At 44.2% G+C, this 13346-nt stretch overlaps 1 protein-coding gene across 1 annotated transcript; it reads left to right on the top strand.

The window, feature by feature from the left end:
- The first annotated feature begins 11920 nt into the window (after positions 1-11920).
- LOC114881332 lies at positions 11921-12742 on the top strand. Its single transcript, XM_029198078.2, has one exon. It carries the CDS (start codon positions 11921-11923, stop codon positions 12740-12742), a length of 822 nt encoding a protein of 273 aa, XP_029053911.1.
- The last annotated feature ends 604 nt before the right edge of the window (positions 12743-13346 follow it).

The following is a 13346-nucleotide window of genomic DNA, read 5'->3' as shown; positions in this document are numbered from 1 at the left end:
AGCCGGGCGCCCCTCACATGGGGAAACAGACGCCGACTAGAACGCCGCCCGATTCGGGAACAGACGCGTTCTGGATTTCTGGTTCCAGTTTTGGTACGCGGTCGGTATTTTATTTCCCGACTACCGTGCACATCTGCCGACCATTCCCCTATCCGCTACCCGGGGACGCGTCCGATGGGGGACGGAAAACCCCGCACGGATCTGATGTAGATATATTAATAATGATATTGTTATTAAATGTATATTAGATACCTAATGTAGATATAGTAATAACGATACTGTTATTATATGTATATTGATCTGTGGGAAGGGATCAGTGTATTACATTATATCTAATGAAGATATAGTAATAATGATATTGTTATGAAATGTACATCAATCGGTGGGAAGGAATCAGTATATTACATTATATCTAATGTAGATATAGTAATAATGATATTGTTATCAAATGAACTTTGGTCTGTGGGAACAAATCAGTATATTGTATTATATCTAATGTAGATATAGTAATAACGATACTGTTATTATATGTACATTGATCTGTGGGAAGGTATCACTATATTACATTATTTCTAATGTGGATATAGTAATAATGATATTGATATCAAATGTACATTTTTCTGTGGGAAGGAATCAGTATATTACATTAGATCCAATGTAGATAGAGTCATAATGATATTGTTATTAAATGTATATTACATATCTAATGTAGATACACTAATAACGATACTGTTATTATATGTACATTGATCTGTGGGAAGGGATTAGTATATTACATTATATCCAATCTAGACATAGTATCAACGATGTTGCTATTAAATGTACATTGATCTGTGGGAAGGGATCAGTATATTACATTATATCTAATGTAGATATAGTAATAATGATATTGTTATTAAATGTTTATTACATATCTAATGTGGTTGTAGTAGTGACGATAATGTTACAATCTGTGCATTGATCTGTGGGAAGGAATCAGTATATTACAATATATCTAATGTAGATATAGTGTTCGGTCGCGAACGTTTTACCTACTTTTGTCGCGACCGAAGGGATTTTATGACTCAAGTGGCTCGGCGCGTATACTACCATGAATAGTTCTCTGCAACGAAATTCGAGTCAAGGCAGAGTCTTTGTCTATTCACTTCACTCGGGTCGGTTCAAAAATAAAATCTGCAAGTTGTAAATAACCTAACGGTTTTTCTTGCCTCTCACGACGGACAATGAGGGTTAGAATTTTTCTTGAGACAACGCCCCTCTCGTGCGGGGGTGCTCGGGCGTATATTTTGTTACAGATGGATTTTTGATTAGTCTCGGTTCGAATCTACGACGGAGCGGATCACCCAGCGGAAACCTGCGAAACGTTACCAAGTTTTTATAAGTCGCGACGGTATCATAAGTACCGTCGTATGTAATCGTGAGACTCACGACGGTATTCTAATTACCGCCGTATGTAATCGATACAGATCGTAGTTGTGCGTCCGTGATAGTCGAATCACGTATCGGAATGTTATCGTTTCGGTTAAATACACGGAAATATGAGCTTAAATCGCGGTCGTGACGACGACTCGCGACGTAACACGCGGTCATGACGATGACCCGTAGAGTCCGTTGCATCTTGCAATAACTCTTATTTACCTCGGATCGACGTCGAGGAACAATTAAACTTAAAACATGTATATTACAATTAAATTACCGTTCGCATTTCACCTTGTTTAGTATAAAATAATTAACTTAATTTCGTGGGGTTTTTTATGCCGCAAGGCTTTTTCCCCAAATCGTGTATAATGAGCCAATAAACGATCAATGATTTTCGGCTCAAATCTGTTTAATTCATTTAATAAATACTCTCATCCTCATTCATCTTACGACGAATATTTGAACAACGGAATTTCTCCATGTTGGAGAGATTTCGACGATACATTTTTTGGTGCCTCCTGTGAGGAATGAGCGGTAAACCGGTGAAAGTGCGAGCGGAAATTCGAAAATTCAAGTTAAATGCAACGGTCGAAACGGCCATGTATGAATCGCCAGAGCGTGTTCCTTTCCGTGGGAAGATAGATTTTCCCGAAGTCAGTGCGTTTCCCCTTCATGGGGGGAGAAGTCCCTTGAAAAAGGGCCCACAAACGGTCGACGAGCGCTAGTCGTGCTCTGACTGTGAACGTGGTAACACGCTGCAAAATTAGCAACGGCATTTCTATCATATCTTTCGAAATATTTTATATTGTTGATACTTCACGGTTTCTTCGGAAGAACTATTACGTGGAGTGATACAGTGATTTAGAGACGCAAAAGTGCTCATTTATACACATCGGACTTCATCGAAGGCGATCTTCAAGGAGTCCAACCAACCATCTCCATCGTCACACGGGACCTCTCGCCCACCGGCCACTCGCTGCAGACGGGGTTCATCAGCATTGGAAGGATAAGTGTTCCTTGCATTGTTTAATTATTTAATTTGAATACTTAGTTTCAATCAATTGCTTATACGGTGCGTGCGAATAATTTTTTACGATGGATAGAGTTAAAGTAATCAATCGAAGGCGAACAACCCTTAAAACGCAGGTCACACAGCTTGTGAACAGCGTCGCGTCGGGTCGGTTGAACAAACTAATGCTCAAATCACGATTGGCTCGAGTGACTGACACGCTGACCGCGCACGAGGAGTTGAATGATGAGCTCGCGATTATTGATCCTACTAACGACCGGTTAGATGAAATCTTAGAGATTCAGGATCAATACTATGAATGCGCGGGTACGATCGAAGGAATGGAAGCGGCCGGTACATCGGTAACGCGAACGAACGATACACTCGGTAGTACGGGTTTAAATACTACATTGGTGGATGGGCGCCATGCCCTGAAACTACCGGTCGCGGAATTACCGAAATTCGACGGGAGTGTTAATAAATGGTTATCATACAGAAATACGTTTTTGACAATGATCGACGCGCGGACAGACATCACGGAGGTAGAAAAATTTATATATTTGAAAAATTCTCTTAGAGGCGAGGCGTTGAATAAAGTCATCCTCTTCGACGCGAGCACGGAGAATTATAAGAGCGCGTGGAAATTATTTGTCAGCGCGTACGAGAAGCGACGGATACTGATTTCTAGACACATGAATGCCATTCTCGAAATGAAGGACTTAACTAAAGCGACACCATCCGGGCTGACAAAATTAGTCGACGATGTTCGCCAACATCTGATCATGCTGAAATCGTTAGCAATAGTTCCCGATAACACAATGGTGCTTTGTGTGCTGGAAAAGGCACTTCCCAGCGACATCCGGCAGAAATGGGAAGAGTCGCTGGACGAAGATGTGTTTCCCAGCCTAGAGCAATTTTACAAATTCGTAGGCGCGACCACGACCCAATTGCATCACCTCGAAGAACCCGGCGTTTGTGAGAAAATCGAAACACAGCACGGGAATAAACGTCGGTCCGACCGCGAATCACGCGCGGTAAAAACGCGAAAGATCGAGTCAGGCGCACGTGCTTTTATCACCGGTGATATCGGTGGTTGCTCGTATTGCAAACAGCAGCATTACGTCGCGAGATGTCCTGCACTCACGAAATTACCGGTACAGCAATGTTGGGAGATTGTGAATCGTAAAGGGTTATGCCGGAATTGCCTTCGTAGCCATTGTGGGTCGTGCAAATCATCACAGTGCAAGGATTGCGGGCGTTTCCACCATTCTTTGCTTCATCGGTTCGAGACGCGGCCAAGACCTGCCGCGCACGCGAAACCGGAGAAACCGGCGACCGACACAGTTAACAAAACGGACGATGCATGACTATCAGGCATCGCGTTGACTACAGTTTGCCGCGCTCCACAATCGCAATTAATGATGAGCGCGATGGTTCTCATTCGATCTGCGGACGGTACGTTAATGGAGGCCCGCGCGCTTCTCGACACTTGCGCGACGGCTCATTTTATAACGGAAAAGCTCGCGCAACAATTAAGGCTCCCGACGCACCCGTACGCTATTCCGATTAACGCCATCAACGAAATGACTACGATGTCAAAACGAATCATTCAAATCAAATTCCGGGCACTTTATAGCGATTTTGAAAAAACTTTGACGCGTTTGATGGTTCCGCGAATCACAAATTACGTACCGAACGAACAATTCCCGCGCGAATTAATCAGAATTCCGTCGAATTTGCGTCTCGCAGATCCGGAATTCCACATACCGCGACCTGTCGATCTTTTAATTGGTTCCGGGGCCACTTTATCATTACTTTCAGTAGGGCAGATTAATTTATCTCGTGATGATTGCGATCTGATATTACAGAAAACCCAACTCGGCTGGGTAGTAGTCGGCGGAACGACAGATTGCACGGAAAATCGGGTTAGGTCATGCAATTTGTCAGAATTAGAAAAACAGATAGCCAAGTTCTGGCTAATCGAAAACGTGGACGCGGAAATATCGGAATTATCGGAAGGAGCGCTATGCGAAGCGCATTGCATAGATAATACGACGCGAAACGAAAGCGGGCGGTATATCGTGCGGTTACCGTTCCGTGCCGGAGATATAGATTTTGGAGACTCTCGACGAGTTGCTTTGCGTCGGTTTCACGCACTTCAACGGAAGTTAAATTCAAATTCGGAGCTCAAAACGGAATATAGTAAAGTAATGGAAGAATACATTACTCTCGGACATATGACTCTGATCAACGACGAATCGGCATCCGCGTATTATATACCTCACCACGCGGTTATTAGGGTTACGAGCGCGACAACGAAGGTCCGCGTCGTTTTCGATGCGTCGGCTAAAACGGATAAAGGGATGTCGCTTAATGATAGGCTTATGATAGGTCCTACCATACAGGACAAGCTTTTTGAACATTTGCTCAGGTTTCGCACGCACGTATATGTTATTACCGCGGATATTGAAAAGATGTATCGGCAGATTCTGATACATCCACAAGATCGAAGATACCAACGCGTATTCTGGTATCAGGATAATCGCATCCGAACTTTAGAATTAAATACGGTTACTTTCGGAGTGTCGTCCGCTCCATATCTTGCTATTCGAACTATTCAGCAGCTTGCGGACGACGAGAGCGCGGACTTTCCCTATGCCTCCAAGATTTTAAAGCGAGACTTGTACGTCGATGATCTTTTGACAGGAGCGAATACTTTGGATGAAGCGCTAAAAATACGCGACGAAGTTATAAGCCCTTTACAACGCGGCGGATTTAACATACGTCAATGGGCCTCGAACCACAATCACGCGTTAGACAATATTAACGAAAAGGTTCTCGGCTTGGATCATACAATTGATACAAGCAGCATCATAAAAACTTTAGGCATCGGGTGGCATGCTCAGGGAGATAAACTCGTGTACACTGTAAAATCAACCGAATCACCGATCAAATCAACGAAACGTGGAATTTTATCAGAAATCGCGAAAATTTTCGATCCTCTCGGCCTTCTCGGACCGGTAATCCTAATTGCGAAGACTTTCATGCAAGAATGCTGGAAGTCGAAGCTCGGTTGGGATGAATCGGTTCCACAAGCTTTGTACTCGAAATGGACATCGTTCGCGAATCAACTCCCGCATATTAATAACTTATCGATTGACCGGATACTCGTAATGGAAAACGCAAAAAACATTCAAATTCACGGATTTTGCGATGCGAGCAAAGCGGGATATGGCGCGTGTATTTACGTACGTTCTTGCGATCTAAAAAACCGTACTCTCGTCCGACTCGCTTGTGTCAAGTCGCGGGTCGCGCCGATTAAGGAGACAACCATACCACGACTCGAGCTGTATGGAGCGCTTACACTAGCTCGACTTTACCGCGAAGTACAGGCTGCTTTCAGTTTTCCGACCGATCGCGTTGTTTTCTGTTCGGATTCAACAATCGTTTTACAATGGCTAAAGAAATCACCGTCGGTTTTAAAACTTTTTGAAGCAAACCGCGTCGCAGAAATTCAGAAGGTTAAGGAAGCCGAATGGCGTCACGTCAAAACAAAGGATAACCCGGCGTATGCGTTATCTCGCGGACAACTTCCCGCGGCATTTTGTGACAATTCATCGTGGTTCGAGGGACCCCATTGGCTACGCGGTCACGAAGGCACTTGGCCAGAAAATTTGGAAATCGTAGTTGAGGAGCTACCCGGGTTAAAGACAAACGCGTGTCTAACGTTGAATAGCAATAAGTGCGAACTTTTTACTCGCTTTTCGTCATACGCGAAACTTGTACGCGTCGTCGCTCACTGCTTGCGTATGCGTCGGTCGAATACATATAAGGGTGAATTGTGCGCGGAGGAAAAGATCAACGCGGAACGAACCGTGTTACGAGCAGTCCAACGAGAACAGTTTACCGATGAAATTCAACGCATCTCGTCATCGGGGGGAGCAAGGAGCAGTCGCTTTGCCTCTTTAAATCCGTTCCTCGACGAATTTGGTCTTCTCCGCGTCGGCGGACGATTACAAAACGCCGATATTTCGTATCCGCAAAAACACCCGATACTTCTACCATCGTATCATCACGTGACCGACCTAATAATTCGCGAAACACATGAGCGCGCGTATCACTCCGGGATTCAAAGCACCTTATATACGATACGACATCGATTTTGGCTCCTCGACGGAAAAAATCAAGTTCGGAAAATCGTACGGCGATGCGTTCGTTGCATTCGCTTCCGGCCGTCTCCGTTACAAGGGAAAATGAGAAATTTACCCAAGGCGCGCGTCGACGAAGCAGCAGTTTTCGCACACACGGGTGTGGATTTTTTCGGTCCATTTTTCATTAAAGAAAAGAAGCATCGCAATAGGAACAGTGTAAAGGCTTACGGTTGTATTTTTATTTGCATGTCGGTAAAGGCCGTATATATCGAGATCGTGAGTAATCTTACTACCGAGGGTTTTCTTGGCGCCTTCAGACGTTTCATTGGGCGCCGAACGATACCCTCACACGTGTACTCGGATAACGGAACAAATTTTGTAGGCGCGAATAATCAACTCCGTGAACTATATGCTTTATTCGGGTCGGATCAATTTAAGGAACGCGTCAACGACTTTGCAACAGATAGAAACATATCATGGCATTTCAATCCACCATTAACACCACACTTCGGAGGCATATGGGAGGCCGCGGTCAAATCATTCAAGCATCATTTCAAACGCGTAATCGGTGAACGCTTATTTACATTTGAAGAAATTAACACCCTAGCGATAGAAATAGAAGCAATATTAAATTCTAGGCCATTGTGCCCCATCTCGACAGATCCAAACAATCCAATGGCGCTAACACCTGCGCATATTCTTGTCGGTCGTCCTCTCAGGATGCTGCCGGAGGATAATTACTTATCCGTTCCAGAGAATCGATTGACTTCCTGGAAAACAATAGTAAAGGCTCGCTAGGACTTTTCGAAACGATGGTACCTGGAATATCTGAACGAGCTCCAAAAGCGCCAAAAATGGTTCACCACTCGCGGTGACATCAACATCAGCACAATCGTCATCTTGATGGGCAAGAATCAGCCCTGCATGTGATGGAGGCTGGGCAGAGTCTCGGAAGTTCATCCCGGTGACGATAGAGAGGTCCGAGTCGCCACTATCAAGACCGCCAACGGCATCGTCAAACGGAACATAACGCAATCATGCCCGCTAATCGAAGACGCGTATCAATGTTTTCTATAATCCGGGAAATTGTAACGAAATGCACTTTGAAACCACTACACTACGTTTGAATTCACAGTGCACAATAATATTGCTCGTCTCACTCGCAACGGGGGGAGCATGTTCGGCCGCGAACGTTTTACCTGCTTTTGTCGCGACCGAAGGGATTTTATGACTCAAGTGGCTCGGCGCGTAGACTACCATGAATAGCTCTCTGCCTCGAAATTCGAGTCAAGGCAGAGTCTTTGTCTATTCACTTCACTCGGGTCGGTTTGAAAATAAACATCTGCAAGTTGTAAATAACCTAACGGTTTTTCTTGCCTCTCACGACGGACAAAGAGAGTTAGAATTTTTCTTGAGACAACGCCCCTCTCGTGCGCGGGTGCTCGGGCGTATATGTTGTTACAGATAGATTTTTGATTAGTCTCGGTTCGAATCTACGACGGAGCGGATCACCCAGCGGAAACCTGCGAAACGTTACCAAGTTTTTATAAGTCGCGACGGTATCATAAGTACCGTCGTATGTAATCGTGAGACTCACGACGGTATTCTAATTACCGCCGTATGTAATCGATACAGATCGTAGTTGTGCGTCCGTGATAGTCGAATCACGTATCGGAATGTTATCGTTTCGGTTAAATACACGGAAATATGAGCTTAAATCGCGGTCGTGACGACGACTCGCGACGTAACACGCGGTCATGACGATGACCCGTAGAGTCCGTTGCATCTTGCAATAACTCTTATTTACCTCGGATCGACGTCGAGGAACAATTAAACTTAAAACATGTATATTACAATTAAATTACCGTTCGCATTTCACCTTGTTTAGTATAAAATAATTAACTTAATTTCGTGGGGTTTTTTATGCCGCAAGGCTTTTTCCCCAAATCGTGTATAATGAGCCAATAAACGATCAATGATTTTCGGCTGAAATATGTTTAATTCATTTAATAAATACCCTCATCCTCATTCATCTTACGACGAATATTTGAACAACAGAATTTCTCCATGTTGGAGAGATTTCGACGATACATATAGTAATAATGATATTGTTATCAAATGTACATTGATCTGTGGGAAGGAATCAGTGTATTACAACAGATCTAATGCAGATATAGTAATAATAATATTGTTATCAAATGTACATTGATCTGCGGGGAGGAATCAGTATATTACATTAGATCCAATGTAGATACAGTAAGAATGATATTGTTATTAAATGTACATTGGTCCGTGGGATTGAATCAGTATATTAAATTCCATCTGATGTAGATATAGTAATAATGATATTGTTATTAAATGTATATTACGTATCTAATGTAGATATAGTAATAACGATACAGTTATTCTATGTACATTGATCTGTGGGATGGAATCAGTATATTACATTATATCTAATATAGGTATAGTAATAATGATATTGTTATTAAATGAACATTGGTCTGTGGGTATAAATCATTATATTACATTATATCTAATGCAGATATAGTAATAACGATACTGTCATTATCTGTGCATTGATCTGTGGGAAGGGATCAGTATATTATACTATATCTAATGGAAATATAGCAGTAATGATATATTTATTAAATGTACGTTAGTCTGTGGGGTATAAATCAGTATATTAAAGTACATCTAATGTAGATATAGTAATGACGATACTGTTTTTATATGTACATTGATCTCTGGGAAGGGATTAGAATATTACATTATATCCAATGTAGATATAGTATCAACGATGTTGTTATCAAATGTAGATTGATCTGTGGGAAGGGATCAGTACATTCCATTACATCTAATGTAGATATAGTAATAATGATATTGTTATCAAATATTCAAGTGGAGTCACCAATGGACGTTCCAAGCACGCTCACACCGGAGGAAGAAGAATGCGAATCACATTTCTGTGCGACTCACCCTCGTGATCACACAGGAAGGTACATCGTTCGCATTCCACTCAGGGCACCAGCATCACTCTTATGCAATTCACACAAGATTGCTCAAAGATGTCTACAAAGCACTTTGCGACGACTCTCCAAGGATTCAACATACAACCAGCTCTACGTCGAGTTCATGAAAGAGTACGAAGAATTAGGACACATGATAAAGGCTCCAAATCAATTACAGATTTCATCACGAGAGGCTGAGAACGTTGGGCCTGATGGGGAGATGACCTTGGCACATGATGCTTCGGCATCAGGAGGGTTGAGGGTCTCTTCTGACGGTTCCACCTCAGACCTCTGCTCATCTCCAACCATATTATTTGCCTCACCATGGAGTTCTACGTCTCTACAGTTCCACAACGAAGCTCAAGGTTGTATTCAACGGATCAAAAGCTACGACATCAGGCAAATCAGTCAACGATTTAATGCATACTGGTGCTAATTTGCTGTTGAATGTTACAGATGTTCTAATTTTTCTTCGCCATTATCACCACATTTTTGCCACAGACATCACAAAAATGTATCGCCAGGTAGCAGTTCACAAGGATGATTGGGATCTCCAACGAATTCTTTGGATCGATGAAGACCACAATGTCATCCCTTATCAGCTCACCACTGTCACGTATGGTACAAAGGCGGTTCCCTTCCTGGCGACACGAGCACTCATACAGCTTGTTCACGACGAGGGTCATCGATTCCCTCTGGCAACGCCTTCGCTCACACATGGCAGATATGTGGACGATATCTTTGGAGGAGCAGACTCAATCTCGGAACTTGTGGAGGTCGTTCAACAGCTGATTGCATTGTGCAACGCGGGCGGATTTCCACTCGCAAAATGGCATGCGACTCACCCAGATCTTCTCCTGGCTGTTTCGTCATCAACACAATCGTCAGCTCCCATATCATTTGACGACTGCACTACCAAATTACTCGGAATTCAATGGATGCCTCAAACTGACGCATTCGGCTTCTCATCAACTTTGACTGATCAACCAAGTAAGTGTTCAAAACGCCTCGTATTGTCCGAAGTGGCTCGGATATTTGATCCATTAGGTTTCGTCTCACCTGTAATAGTACGAGCAAAAATGCTATTACAAGAACTCTGGCTACACAAAATCAATTGGGACGACCAATTACCGTCTCAAATTATATCACGATGGTTTATCATCAGAGAAGATCTCAAAGGTTTGGCCAAACTGACAATTCCAAGACGGTTCAACACATGGAACAATTCAACAGTAGAAATTCATGGATTCGCTGATGCTTCTCAACTTGCCATGGCAGCAGTGATTTATATCACTGTGAGCTCTCCGTCCAACAACTCAATGACGTCACTTGTCTGTTTTAAGACAAAAGTTGCACCACTGAAGAGGCTCACAATACCAAGATTGGAGTTGTCTGCAGCACTCCTATCGGCAAAACTCACAAAATATGTTCAATCAACGCTCAAGGTGAAGATCAATGCAACGCACCTGTGGACGGATTCTCAAGTTTCGCTCATATGGATCAAATCGCAAGCATCACGTTGGAAGAATTATGTTCGGAACAGAGTCATTCAGATCCAAGAACTCACCCCAAATGCGCATTGGAGACATGTTCCAGGTACTTCTAATCCAGCCGACTGTGCTTCCCGAGGCATTTCGACAGATCAACTCCAACGATTAGAGCTTTGGTGGCAAGGTCCTCCATGGATGGCTCGAAATAAAGATCATTGGCCAGAGCAAAAGGAATTCACAACTTTAACCAGCGAGCTCGAAGTGAGACCCAATGTCTCACTCTTTGCTTCAGCTCAAAAGCTAAGTTATCATTAGAATCTCATTTACAAATATTCATCTCTTATTAAGCTGTATAGACTGACTGCACTTTGTTTCAGGGTTGCCTCACGGCTTAAGAGAAAGCTCGAAACTCCTCCTGTGATCATCATACCATCCTGCGACATAGACAAGGCACAGTTCTTTTGGATTCACGCGACTCAGCATTTGTACTTCGCCAACGAAATCAAGATGCTCAACTCAGGCTCAACCCTGCCTGCAGCTCACCCTTTCAGTTGCCTCACCGCCTTCATCGACTCGCAGGGAACAGTACGAGTAGGAGGAAGACTCACTAACACAGCGCTCAGCAGGGATGGAAAACATCCAGCGATCCTCCCACGGGACGCTCACCTGTCGAAGATCATCATTGAAGATGCTCACAAGCGAACATTTCACGGAGGAACGCAGCTCACGCTCGCATACATTCGACAACGGTACTAGATCATCGGTGGCAGAGCTCCTGTAAAATCTCACATCTTAAGATGTGTCGTGTGTGCTCGTCAGAGGGGGATTCGTGCTCGTCAGATGATGGGTCAACTACCTCTCTCTCGAGTCACACCATCACGACCATTCGCTCACCCCGGTGTCGACTATGCAGGACCGATCACGATGAAGAATTCAAAGGGAAGAGGCTCGAAAACGATCAAAGGATGGATCTGCGTATTCGTATGTTTCTCCTCATCAGCTGTTCACGTCGAGGTTGTCAGCGATTACTCAACCGAGGGATTTCTGGCAGCCTACAGAAGATTTTCGTCACGAAGAGGGATCGCACACAAGTTGTACTCTGACTGTGGTACAAATTTTATTGAAGCACAGGCAGAACTCAAACGCCTGTTCACATCAAGTTCAAGGGAGCACCAACAAATTGCATCGATTCTGTCAGCAGACAACACTCAATGGATGTTCAACCCACCAGCTGCTCCTCACATGGGAGGAAAATGGGAAGCTGTGGTGAAATCGATCAAGTATCATCTCAGGAGAACGATTGGTGAGCTCTTACTAACTTTCGAAGAGTTTTCCACTCTCCTAACACAGATCGAAGCGGTGCTCAACTCAAGGCCATTGGAACCGCTCAGTGACGATCCCGACATCTCGGCTCTCACCCCAGGACACTTTCTCATCGGCTCAGCACTCAACACGATATCAGAACCATCACTGCTCGACGTTTCACCAGGTAGATTGTCGAAATGGCAGCTGATCCAGCAGAGGGTTCAACACTTCTGGTCCCAGTGGTCTCGACACTACCTGCAGAGACTTCAGTCAATCTCAAAGTGGCATCATCCGTCTCACGACATCAAGACAGGCTCGTTGGTGCTGCTCACGAACGAGCATCTTCCACCAAGCAAGTGACCACTCGCACGAGTGACCGAAGTTCACTCCGGCAAGGATGCCCTCACCAGGGTTGCAACTGTGAAGACTGCAACCACAACTCTCATCTGACCGATCACCAAGCTTGTCATCTTGCCTGTTCACCATCAAGCTGAGCTCACACCTGCAGAAACATCATCAACGAGTTGCTGATGGCGGGCGGAAATGTTTGAGAATCCGCTCAGCCATGATGGCGCTCACAGTCGATCGATTCATCGATCGGGAGTCGCTCATCTAGGTAACGCGTGAGCAGGGGTCTTCTCGCCGGCTCGCGCTCAACGACGCCATTATCGATCATTGATTCAAGGGAAAATCACGTGTTCACCTTCTTTCTTGTGATCAAAGTGTTCAAGTGCAACTCACAGCAGCTCAACCCGACAAATCGTTCGCTCACGATCCCTCGCAACAGTGCAAGCGACCAGGATCACCAGGTATTGCTTATTTACAAATAATTTACCATGCACGTGAGCCGCCAACCACGTATCAACCTCGCACACGCTCACGGGCTCCATCACCATAGCGGGCCGAATTAATAAAATTAACGGGGCTTACTGTTCATGACTGCGGATCAGATCAATTGTTAATT

Source organism: Osmia bicornis, chromosome 6, assembly GCF_907164935.1.
Source record: "Osmia bicornis bicornis chromosome 6, iOsmBic2.1, whole genome shotgun sequence".
NCBI lineage: Eukaryota > Metazoa > Arthropoda > Insecta > Hymenoptera > Megachilidae > Osmia > Osmia bicornis.
Note: the sequence above shows the minus strand (reverse complement) of the source record. Positions and strands in the feature narration are given on the sequence as shown.

What these genes read in the sequence shown, in the direction of transcription:
- LOC114881332 (XM_029198078.2), top strand. Translation starts at nt 11,921, where the DNA reads ATGGGTCAACTACCTCTCTCTCGAGTCACACCATCACGACCATTCGCT.